Source organism: Equus przewalskii, chromosome 1, assembly GCF_037783145.1.
Source record: "Equus przewalskii isolate Varuska chromosome 1, EquPr2, whole genome shotgun sequence".
In the NCBI taxonomy this organism is placed as follows: Eukaryota; Metazoa; Chordata; class Mammalia; order Perissodactyla; family Equidae; genus Equus; species Equus przewalskii.
In genome coordinates this window covers 79,997,430-80,010,359 of record NC_091831.1, presented here as the reverse complement: position 1 = coordinate 80,010,359, position 12,930 = coordinate 79,997,430, and the positions used below count along the sequence as shown (strand labels likewise).

At 41.0% G+C, this 12,930-nt stretch overlaps 1 protein-coding gene across 2 annotated transcripts in view; it reads left to right on the top strand.

Annotated features, from left to right (window-relative positions):
• The window catches only part of GNPAT (glyceronephosphate O-acyltransferase), a 33,501-nt gene that overhangs the window by 1,639 nt on the left and 18,932 nt on the right, over positions 1-12,930 (top strand). Inside the window, exons 1-2 of one of the 2 annotated variants that reach the window (XM_070615052.1) lie at positions 6,901-7,723; positions 8,226-8,408. In XM_070615052.1, coding sequence (XP_070471153.1) covers positions 8,301-8,408 — 108 coding nt within the window. In that variant the 5' untranslated portion in view covers positions 6,901-7,723; positions 8,226-8,300. Of the gene's footprint in view, positions 1-6,900; positions 7,724-8,225; positions 8,409-12,930 lie in introns of those variants that run through there. The other variant, XM_008524800.2, reaches the window with a different exon arrangement.

The following is a 12,930-nucleotide window of genomic DNA, read 5'->3' as shown; positions in this document are numbered from 1 at the left end:
TTCCCTAGAGGCATGTAGGGAAGAGGATTGCTGTGTAGATTCTTTACGTTCATGACCACCTGAACTTTTTTTTCTTACTATTTCAAGCTGTCCTTATTTATTTCCTCAGCCACACTGTTATTGTGCAACACTCTCTGTAATCTGAGAGTAGTATTTTAGAGAAGATAGTGCTCATGGCAGCAAACATTGCAGCAATGAGTACTTATGGAGTCCTAGTCATTCTCAGTGTCCAAGATATAGAAGTTAAAGATCCGGCTCTTGCCTTTAAGAACTTCAAAAAAGTCATAAAAGTAAATGATTACAATTAAGTGAGATAAGGGCAGTGGTTGAAGCATGTACAGTATGTTGTTGGAGAAATGAGAAGGAGCACCTGACCTGTTTGCTGACTTGGAGAAAGTTTCTAAGAGAAGGTGACACCTGAGCTGAGTTTTTGAGGTGTGAGTGGGAGATGAGGGAAAGGAAGACTATCCTAGGCATCGATGTCAGAAAACCACTCGCATGTATGTTTGGGAGAACCACGTAGTTAGGTAAGAGTAGAATCAAGGGGACGTGAGAAATGAAACTGAAGAAGTAGGTAGAGGATATTTCCTAAAGAAATTTTTTTTTTTTTTGCTGAGGAAGATTGGCCTTGAGCTACTGTCTGTTGTCAATCTTCCTCTTTTTTTCTTTCTTCCCAAAGCCCCAGTACACAGTTGTATATCCTAGTTTCAAGTAATTCCAGTTCTTCTATGTGGGATGCCACCACAGTATGGCTTGGTGAGCAGTGCACAGGTCCGTGCCCAGGATCTGAACTGGCGGACTCCAGGCCATGGGAGCAGAGCGCACGAACCTGACCCCTGGGCCACGGGGCCAGCCTCTGAAGAAATTTTATATGTTGTGTTTACACAGCCTTAAGGTTTAAATCTTAACTTTATAGGGGCCCATTTAAGAATGATCAGATTCATATTTTTGAAAGTCTAAGAAGAATATTAGGTTTCTGGCTTGGTTATTTGTGTGGATAACCTCTTTTACTTAAGTGGAGGTGATATAAAGAGTGTCCGGTTGGGGAAGGAATCTGATGCCATAAGCGTGGAGGCCAATTAGGTTGCCATCTCAGTAATCCAGAGAAGTGATGAAAGCCTGAAGTAAGGCAGTGGCACTGAATCTGGGGAGAAGGGAGATGAGCAAGTTTGCATGATATTTAGGACAGTTGGCAACTGGGTGGATGATGGTGCCTTTGCTAATAGGAAATATGGGGAGGGGAGCAAGTTCAGTAAGGGTAATATAATAATTTCAATTTGGGATGTGTTTGGTTTGAGATATGAGAGCCAAAATTGGTGGTTTTTAACTTGTGGATTATCATGTCATGGACCAGATACATCACAAGGTGTTTGGGAGACATCCAGATAGAGTTAGAAATATAGTGCCAGAGCAGAAGAGGGAGGTCTGACCTAAAGATGCAGATTTGGCAGCCAAAGCAAGTAGGTTGTATCTGAAGCTAGAGGTCTGCTTGAAATCTTTCAATGAGACCACAGAATGAAAAGAAGACTGGGGATGGGTAATCATTGGTGTACCCGTGACTCGAAGTATGGCTTCCTGTTAGAGTCTGAAGGAAAAATCTGGACTCCTTGCCGTGTCCTCCAAGACTCTAATAACCTGGCAACTGCTACCTCTCTGATTTTGCTAATCTTGCTCACTGGGCTTCAGCCATGCTGGCCTTCTGTTTCGGAGACAGTAAGTATGGTCTGTGCTCAGAGTGCTCGTAGCCCCCTCTGTATGGTATGCTCTGTTTTACCAGAATTTTACATTGCTGGCTTTTTTTATTATTGAAGTCCCAGCTCAAATATCACCTCCTCAGACAGGCCTTCCCCAACCATTCAACCTAAAGCAGCTTTCCAATCGCTCTTCCTCATTAGTTAGTCTATTGTCTTTCTTTATGTATTCTCTTTCCACTGTTGTGCTGCAGTAGCGTTGTACTGGATCTCAAGGCTGATTGTTGAATTTCTATGAAGTTTGCAAGCTCATTATTAAAACACAGCCATTATTAAAAATTGTTATATAAATTTACAATTAAGTAAGTTCTGTAAAAACAAAAGTAATAAAAACTCAGCACTTCCTAATTATTTTACTAAATGTTCCTATTGTCTATGCAATGTTTGCTGTCATCATACTGTAAAGTGGAAATCCTGTATAGCAATGGTGACTCCACATCTCTCCCTAACTCTGTGTTCATATTGATCACTTGAAATCTGCTGTGGTGGGAGTATATATACTACAGAAACTGGCAAATGCTATAAATTAGGACTCCTCCATAGTTAAGCATTTCCCAGCACACTACTGGTGGTGTCCCTAAGTGAACTTAACTTGTTTGTTTGTTGTCTGTCTTTCCTTAAGGGAGTGTCAGCTCCCTCAGTTCACATTCTTTGTCCACCTTGTTCTTGCTGTATTCTCAGCCTGTAGAACAGTGCCTGGTACGTTGTGGGCTCCCAGTAACTGTCTGTCGAATGAATCGATCGTCTAGAGCAGTTGAAAGAGAGGTATAAGGAGGGGCCTGTTTAGCTATCCATCGGGAGAGGGCTGCTGTACACATTAAGACAGGGAAAACAAACAGTGGGGAAAAATACTTCACCAGAATCTTCTTACTTGCGCTGTTCTTTGTCTTGTGCTCCTGGGTGAGTAGCTGTGTCAGTATATTTATTTTGTGATGGTAAATACTTCTCCAGCATGGTGTAGGGAAGGCCGCTTAATGAGCAGAAGCACTCAACCCTGGCTGCGTGTAGGAGTCACTTGAAGTACTTTTAAAAATAATTCTGATGCCCAGGTACCAAATCAAAGAATTTCTAGGGGTGTCTGGGCATCAGTATTTTTTTTAAAAGTACCTCAGGTTATTTTAATGTGCAGCTTGGGTTAAAAACCACTGGATTAGACATTGGGTTGGGGCCAAATTGGGAGAAGTTTGAGCTTTAGCCTGTGAATATTGGGGAGCCATCACAGGGTTCACAAAGTGGCTTCATTCAGTAAGTTGTTTTTTCATTCTATAAGCAGTGATTCAGTTCCTTCAAGGAGCTGGGAATACAAAAATGTATAAGACACATTACCTACTTAGACAAGAAGTTCACAGTCTTGTAGGGGAAACACCAAATACAAGTTTAATGAAGTATTTTATTTTATTTATTTATTTTCTTTTTTGAAGAAGATTAGCCCTGAGCTAACAACTGCTGCCAATCCTCCTCTTTTTGCTGAGGAAGACGGGCCCTGAGCTAACATCCATGCCCATCTTCCTCTACTTTATATGTGGGATGCCTGCCACAGCATGGCTTACCATGCGGTGCCATGTCCGTACCTGGGATCCGAACCAGTGGACCCCAGGCCGCTGAAGCGGAACGTGTGCACTTAACCGCTGCACCACTGGGCCGGCCTCCTAATGAAGTATTTTAGATGCTGTCATGAAAATGTACTGAGAGTTCAGTAAAGACTCAAGGAGGAAGATGACCAGTTCTGTCTAGGTTAAGGAGAGAGTTGGGAAGTGGTACACAAAGGAGGTGAACAAGAGCTGTGGTTGACAGCTAAGTGTTTTCCTGGCGAACAGTGGGGACAGGCCATTTGTAATTGCCCTGTCTCAGTAACTGGTCCCACCATGCACCTGGTAACTCATAAAAGAGACTGTGTCTGTCTTGATCACCACTGTATCCCCAGCACGTACCACAATGCCAAGCATGTAATAGGTGCTCAAATATTTGATTCATGAATGCCATTCTTAGAGATAGCAACTTAAACAAAGATTTGGGGAGCCATGAGCTATAGTTCGTTTGGGGAACTACAGGTCTTTGTACAGCTGGACTGCAGAAAGGGGGGAAATGGTAGAGAGGCAGTTGGTGGCCTGGGGTCGTATGCTAAGAAATGTGGACTTGATCCTGGTGATAGCAGAGAAGCATGGAAGGATTGTAGATGACCATATTCAGCAAGCTTTTCAAATTATATGTGCCAGTTGCTCTCCCTTATGGGTTCTTGTCCTGAGGACTGACTCACACTGCCTCCCTCATACATATATATCACCAGCTGATCCTTTTCCCACGCCCAGGATCACTAAGTGGGAAGTCTCTAAGATCCCTTTTATCCCTAAAATTATGTAATTTATTATGGTAGTTTGTTGCATTCCACCAAGTCTGAGCCCATATAACTGTATATTACTTTAGTAATGAGAAATGTGACATTTGAGAAGGTTCTCCAGCCTTATAAGCAGGAGTATGTGCTATGTTACAATGACTGCAGTTTTACACCAGAATTCTAGCAGTTAGAAGATTTTTCCTTTATATATTCTCTATACTTTATGTCTGTGGGCATAAAAATGTTCATGTTTGCATATTCACATGTTTTGCATCCTACCCTTTTATATTGAGACTCCCCATAAATGCTCTTGCCTCTATTTATATTCTCATTGTGCCTAGTTGTGGTCTGAGTTTAACATTCTGTATTTTTTTATTACCTCAACATTCAGTCCTTCAATTATTGACCAGTAATGCTATATTCCAAACATGGCTAGATGTTGCAAATACAAAGAGGGCACAAACTGTCCTGTCCTCAAGATAATCACATTTAGTAGGGAGACAGACATGGAAACGATTACAGTGTTATGGGATATGTACCATAGTAGATATATATACAAACAGTCCCCAGCTTACGATGGTGCTTGCAATTCTACACATTCAGTGGAAATCGTACTTCAAATTTTGAATTTTGATCTTTTCCCGGGCTTGCAGTATGCAGCACGATCCTCTCTTGTGGTGCTGGGCAGTGGCAGGAAGCCACAGCTCCCAGTCAGCCCCACAGCCATGCAGGTAAATAGCCGATACACTGGTAACCATTCTGTTTTCACTTTCAGTACAGGATTCAATAAATTACATGAGCTGTTCAACACTTTATTATAAAGTAGGCCTTGTGTTAGATGGTGTCGTCCAACCGTGGGCTGTTGTAAGTGTTCTCAGCATAATAAGGTAGGCTAGGTTAAGCTATGATGTTCAGTAGGTTAGGTGTATTAAATGCATTTTCTTTTTTTTTTTTTTTTTAAGATTTTGTTTTTCCTTTTTCTCCCCAAAGCCCCCCGGTACATAGTTGTGTATTTTTAGTTGTGAGTCCTTCCAGTTGAGGCATGTGGGATGCTGCTTCAGCATGGCTTGATGAGCGGTGCTGTGTCGTCACCCAGGATTCAAATTGGCAAAACCCTGGACCACCAAAGCAGACCGCGCAAACAACCACTCGGCTGCAGGGCCGGCCCCTCAAATACATTTTCAATTTATGATATTTTCAACTTACAATGGGTTTATCAGGACATAATCCCATTGTAAGTGGAGGAAGATCTCTGGTAGGTAAAAAAAATCCTAATGAGGAAGGCAGCGTAATACTGTCTGGGGAACTCAGAGTTTTCACAGAATAGTGTTGCCTAAGCAAGGATAACAGAGGAACAGAAGAGCGTTCCAGGCAGTGAGATGAGCGTGTGCAAAGGCCCAGAAGCATGTCAACAAAGAACTGTATTGGGAAAATGCAAATCACTCATTGTGGAGTGGACTATGAGCGTGGTGGGCAATGAGTCTGGAAGGGAAGGAAAGGCCAGGTCCTGGAGGTTCTCATATAATGCCAGAAGTGGCTTGGGTCTTATTCTGGAGGAGGTGGGGAGTCATTTAAATATTTTAAGCAGGGAACAATCTGGTCAAAACTGTGTTTTGAAAAGAGCACATGGCAGCATGAAGAAATGATTCAAAGGGGTCAAAACAGGCAAGGAGACCAGTGAGGAGGCTACTGTGATAAAGAGCACAGGCTGGACGCGTGAGTGAGGATTCAACATGATACGTTCTTAAAGGCCGTGTTAACAGGATTGGGTGGATTGGATTTGTAAAGGGTGAAGGAGTAGGGGTGTAGAATGATGCAAAGTGATGTAGATGGCTTGGTGGTTGCTGGTGGAGATTTCAGGAAATAATCAAGTTGTAGGATTGTGTAGGGGAGGAATGAGTTCAGTTTTGGAAAGGCCACGTGTGAAGTGTTTGCAACTAAATATGTATATTGAGAGCTCAGATGGGAGAAGAGATTCAGAAGCATGCATAATGAGTGTTTCAAACCAGTTGACCAGGTAGAGTACTCAGCACACTGTGTGGAGTGAAGAATAGAGGGTTGGAGATGTTAGCATGTTAAAGGAAATGGGAGGAAAGAAGACATATTTATAGTTTGGGGGGAAATTTCCCCCAGAGTGAGAATCACTGGATTAGAGAAATGAGGTCTATTTTCCGCTGAGACAGGGGAAAGTCATGTATTAAAAACCAAAGTAGGAAAATTTCAGGGTTGTTGGAGGTAGAGAAAGGAAGGAGCACTTGAGAATGGTGTCATGGCATAGAGAGGTCCAGCGGGATGAAGCCTAGAAGGAGGCCAGAATGTAATGATTAACTTCAAGAGACGTAATAATTGTTGTGGCACTTTTTGTAATAGTGTGAATGAAAAATAATGCAAATGTCAAACACTAAAAATAATGTTCTGGAGGGCCAGCCCCATGGTGTAGTGGTTAAGTTCAGTGTGCTGCACTTTGGTGGCCCAGGTTCACAGGTTCAGGTCCCAGGCACGGACCTACAACACTTGTCAGCCATGCTGTGGTAGTGACCCACATGTAAAGTGGAAGAAGATTGGCACAGATGTTAGCCCAGGGCTAATCTTCCTCAAGCAAAAAAAGGGGAAGATTAGCAACAGATGTTAGCTCAGGGCTAGTCTTCCTCAGTAAAAATGATAATAATAATAATTATCTGGAAGAAACTTAAATGACATGGAGGAGTGTTTGTGACATTAAGTGAAAAAATCAGGTGGCAAATCAAAATGTACGTGTGGCAGGTAGAGGGAATGTGTCTACATCATAGAAAAGCATTCACTAAAATGGTCTCTGGATCTTTGTATGACAGGTGATTTTAATTTTCTTCTCTGTGCTGTACTCTATCTTCTAAATTTGTACAGTGAACATATATCACTTTGGTAATTAGAAAAAATTAAGTTAACAGAACATAAAGGTGAGTATGCACCTACTAAAATGTTTTAAAACAACATTTAATATAGGGAAGTACCCATAATGTAATTGGAAAGGCAAGATAAACTTTATTTGGTGTGGCTCATGTCTTGAATTAAAAAATTATGTATTTCTGTAGCTATGAATGAAAAAAAATAAGGAAACTAATAAGTGTTAAGAGTAGTTATTCCTGGGGTGTAAAATTATGGGTAGTTTATATTTGCTTGTTTGTATGTTTCCAAATTTTCCATAATTAAACGTGATGAGGAGTGTGGGAGGGTGGTTGTTAGGATTAAGGTGTGTGAAGCCATAGGCTGGCGTCTGAATCGTGTCTCTGCCTGTTGGGAGCTCTCCCTTAGGTGAGTTAGTTCGCTTCCCCATGCCTTGGTTTCCCCACTGTAAAACAGGAGTAATGATGACAGCTATTTCATAGGTTTGTTGTGAGGCTTGTTCCTGCATGTATGTAAAGTTCTTAGAATAGTGCCTGACGCTTAGTAAACAACCATGCCTGTTAGCTATAATTATTATTATTATTGCTACCATGTCTTTTATAATCAGAAAAACAAACTCTTAAGAAGTAACAATGCAGAAGTCGTTGGTAGCCTGATAAACAGCAGTTTCTGGGGCTTGTTGGATACAAGCTGAATTGCAGTGGGTTGAATGGAGATAAAAAAGTCATCACAGCAGATACAGACCACTCAATAGGTATTTATATGGGAGCACTTTTTTCTTGAGTGAATTTTCCTTTTGTTTGCACCCAGGTAGTTTTATTTAATTTGACATAGTTTTGAGTTTGTAATGTATGCTTTGATTTAATTTTTAAAGCTAAGTAGAAGAGGCAGACAGAACAAGTTTATCAATGTGATTGATGAAATCTTGTAAAATTGTTCAGATTACTCTAGAGTTTAATATCTCATCTTTACTCTCTTTGTTAACTTTCCCAAAGGGGTACTAGCTTTACAAAGATAGCAATAAGAAATATAATAATAAACTATTATGATAATTCAATATCAGTTTGTTGATCCTAATTATCACACATTTCTTTTTCTTAGTATATGAAAATCTGACACTAGAACACTCTGCTCTTGTTCATATGTCATAGAATAAAAATTTTGGCAAAGATGAAACCTTACCAATGTAGTCCCTAATCTGTCTTAATTTATTTTACAATATGTGCATTCCTTTCTTTCATTTGCCTCATCCACAGAAGGAGCTCAAAAAGTGGGATGAGTTTGAAGATATTTTAGAGGAGAGGAGGCATGTCAGTGACTTGAAATTTGCAATGAAATGCTACACACCTCTTGTCTATAAGGGAATTACTCCTTGCAAGCCAAGTGATATTAAAAGTAGTGTTCTCAATTCTGAAGAGGTCCGTTATGTCATTAAACAGGTAAGTAAGTGAGTCCCTCTTGAACCATAGCCAGATTTGTTCGTTGTCAACAAGTTCTTTCTCTTCTTGATTCTCTGAATTTATTTTGTTATGTCTAACAAATCTTTTTAAATTTTGCTATATTCAGCACATTCATCAAATGTTTATCATATTTATAATGTATGTTGGCCTCTTTGCTAGAAACTGGGGGGTTTCACAGTGAGCAAGTTGAACAGAGTTCTTGACCTCTTAAATGCATAGTCTGAGAGGGGATGATGGCAGTTGTACACTCTGTTGGAATGAAATACGATACAAGACGTGCTAGTGGAAACCCAGTGTGCAGGGCACTGATTCGTTATGGGGCAACTCATTCTGTGTAGGGAATTAAAGAAGTGATTTTTAAAATGAGGTGTGAAAGGTGATTAGGGTTTTTCCAGGTGAAGTGGGTGAAGAAGAGTGTTCCTAGCAGAGCAAATAACTTTTCCCCGGGTTTTCAAACCTCACTGCACATTAAATTATTCAACGAGCTTTCAAAATTCCTGTGCATAGATCTTACCTCCATACCAATTAACAGATGGTCAGGGGAAGGAGCCAGGCATCAGCAGTTTCTAAAGAAGCTCAGTTGATTCCAAAGTATAGCCAAGTTTGGGAACCACCAGCTTATTTTAAGGACTAGCAAACCTGCATATTCATGGTACTGAAAATAATTCAATGTGGCCAGACTGGAGAGAGCAAAGAAAGGTAATGGTAAGAACTGAGACTGGAGAGGTTAGCAGGGCCACGTCATGAAGGGCTTTTTACACCAGATAGAGGAGTTGGATTTCATGCTATTTACAGTGCAAAGCCATTGAAAGGTTTCAAATTGGAGTGTGGCATGATGCATTTATGTTTTAGAAACACCATTCTGCTAAAACTGGAGACAGGAAGTCTGTTTACATGCTCTTGCAGTAATCCCTTTGTGGGATCATAGTTGCCTGGACTGGTAAGTGGTTGTAGAAACAGAGAAATGGACAGATTTAAGAGATTTGAGAGGTGGAGTGGACCTTATTTAATGACCTTTGGGTGCGTGAAGTGAAGGGAAGGAAAGCATCAAGGATGGTAGAGCCGTTCACTGAGACAGAGAACTTGGAAGAGGGAATGGCCTTGGGAAAGAAGCTGAGTTCTGTTTTGGACATGGCACTTGAAGACATCAAGATAGAGGCATTCACTAGGCCCGATTAGAGCTTCCTCTTGGCTGGCCCTCCATGTCACATTGTCTGCACCCTCCCATGCCTTGAGGTTTGCCTCTGGAGATCTTGCTTCCTTGACTTTTAACTGGAGTTTAGTCAGATTTATGGCCTCAGGAACGTTCTTTATCTCTGTTCTCTGTTTTCTTCTGATTTGGATGACCTATGCTCCTAATCCTTTTGTTTTAATCTGTCTATCATGATTTATCTTGGAGGAACTATTAGTCTTCTCTTGACCTATTTCATAAGTGAATTCAAGTTTCCTCATCAGTTAGAAGCTAAAGACTGGTTCTCAATACTGGCTCTTTGTTAGAATCACCTGAAGAACTTTGGCAAAAAGTTAACTATTATTATCCACTAGTACGTGAACACCATGAAGGCAACAATTTTTCTCTTTTTCATTAATATTCCTAGTGCCTAGCACAAAATACGTGTTCAACAAATATTTCTTTAATTAGTGAATGAAAAAAATGCTTGGGTCCCATCCACAGAGATTCTGACTTAATTGGTCTGGGGTAAGACCCAGGTATCTCCTTCCTTTTTTTCCTTCTTTCTTTTAAAGTTCCCCAAGTAATTCTAATGCACAGCCAGATTAAGTGTGACTGACTTAAACCAGGGTTTCTCAGACTTGGCTGTACTGCTCAGGAAAATCATATCATCTAGCTAGATTGGAATTGTCACAAATTCATGATTATGCAACACAACTGGGACCTCTGTGTTACCCAGTAATTCTTTGTTTTCCTAATGAATTCTCTCCCATTCTCCAAAATGGTAGTTTCAGTAGCCACTTTCTCCTTGGACCGCCCACCCTACCTCCTCCTCTTACTCTCAATAGATGACTTTTCCTACATCACGAAGAAAATTTAAACCGTTATATGAGAACGTTCTCAACTTCCTGTGATCAAGCTACTAATTTACCAGCATGTAATAATACTCATCATTTTCTTCTTCCCTCCTTTTAAAATGGAAGAGGGATCCTCTTCTTCTGTTTGAGTTTAATCCCTACCCTCCTTCTTTGCTCTGAATTCCGCTTCCTTCTCCTCAGTGACTATGCCGTCTTGTCTCTCCCTTCAAATGTCTTCAATTTCTTCCTCTTTATTAGCTCTTTACCATCAGCATTTAATACGCTTACTTCTCTTTCAGCTTTAATAGACCTCCTTTGACCACATTCCTTCTCTCTTTATTAGCCAGCTCTCCCTTTCCCACTTCTGCTCTCTCCTACTCTTTGAAGAAATTGGCTGTGTTGTCTGCGCTTATTGCCATACTTCCTCACCCTTCATCAACTGCTAAACTCATTGGAATCTGGTTTCCAACCCTTGTAATAGCTCTTTCCAAGATTGTGAATGATGCCTTCCTTAGGGCTAAAATCAACCTTGTTCAAATCCTTGACAACCTTTGGCACACTGTCTCTCCTTTCTTTCCATGACACCGTACTCTCCCTCTTACCTACCAAGTCTTTTTGATCTTTCTCCAGTTGTCTTTATGGGCTTCTTTGCCTTTGCCTGTCTCTCTAAATGCGGCTATTCCTCAAGATTTTGTTCTAGCTCCTTCTTACTCTACCCACTCACTAGGCAGTTTTACTTATTGCTAGAATTTTAAGGTTTTAAAAAAAATTTTTTCCTTACGCTGATGTCTTCTTATAGTAATATCACTATATAATAATGTATTATAAATAAATAATACATCATAATGTAATTTAAAATGTAGATAATATCTATTGCTTCAGCCCAGATCTCTTTTAAGTTTCATATCTATATTTTTAGACGCCTGCTGGAATATCCACTTGGAAATCCGAAACGCACCTCAAATTCAAGATGTCTAAATCAACTCTTTGACCCTCCCGCCTCCACCCTTGTACCACCTACATTCCGCACCCACCCGGTTTTCCCTCTCTCCAAGAATGGCGCCTCCATGTGCTAGCCGCTCAAATCGGAAAATTTGGATGCCGTCTTCAACTTCTTGCTTTCTTTAGATGTGCTGTCAGTCACTCAGAGCTGCTGATTTTCTCTCCTAAATAGCTCCTCTTGTCTGTTTCTTTCCACTTCTGCTGTCACTTCTCTAATGCAGGCTGCCTTAATCTCACAGAATGCAACAGCAGCCATCGAAGGGGTTTGGGCCAAAGACACATGTGATTACTTTTGCATTTGAGAGACCACTCAGGTTTGTGATCTGGAGAATAGACTGGAGAGGGACAAGGAGTTCTAAGACTATTCCTGATTTTTTATGTCTTATCTTAGATTTCCAGGAAGAGGGATCTAGAGGGACAGTCATATCTGTTGGGACAGGGAGAAGCCCAGTTGCACAGAATAAGAGGTCAGCTCGTTCCCTCCTTCTCTGCTTTCCTCCCCTCTCAGAGAAGGCATTCCTTCTGAACAAACCAGCCTGTTCACGTGTGTTCCTCATCTATCTAATTCCTTCAAATTCCCAGGGGTCTTGTTTTTCCTACACTTCAGCCTTCTCCCCTGGCTCATGCTGGCATGAGCATTTTCCATCTGGAGGAAGGTCCTCTCTTGGCTACGTATTCTTTCCATTTAATGTTCCATTTCTCTCTTTCCCTCCTCAAAAGTGTAGGTTGTCCTCTTTTCCCATTCATGTCCCAATTTTAGCAGATTGCTGAAACTCATGCAGTATCTCCAAGTGACCCAGTCCAAGGGAACATTTTAGTCTTCATTTTATCTTTGACTAATAACTGACTATGTCAGTTATTGTTGGACACTTTCTTCTCCTTCAGGATCTCTTACCTTGACATTTATGAGATCATACATTATAGTTCTCCTCTTACATCTTCCTTGTTTATCTCTTTCATAAGTTCTTCCATCTGCCTGATAAGTGTTTCTCAGGGTTGAATCCTCACCCTTCTTAATCTTCCTCTGTGCAGTCCCCTAATTCATTTTATCCATTCTCATCATTTCAGTTTCCATCTATAGTCTGATGATACTCAGTCAATATCTCTAGCCTTGGCTAGATTATTCGGGTTCAGACATCTGTCTCCAACTGTCCTATTCCCTGCTGGACATCTTAATTTGTATGTCCCACAGACACCTCAAAGTCAGTATACCTGCCTTCTTAATCCCTGCACTGTACTGCCTTCTCTCCGTGATCTGTATTCCCTATTTCAGAGGATGGCCCTACCATCCGCTCTCTTGCCCAAAATAAAACTGAGCATCACCCTACCCTTTCCCATCTCTTCAGCACCTCTTATTACCTTTGTTTGGGCCTTTTGTGTCTCTGGCCTGAACTATTTCAAGTTATCCGACTGCACTCCTTCCCTAGGCTTGTTTCCTGAAATCCATCCTTCCCACCAGTCATCCCTTGAT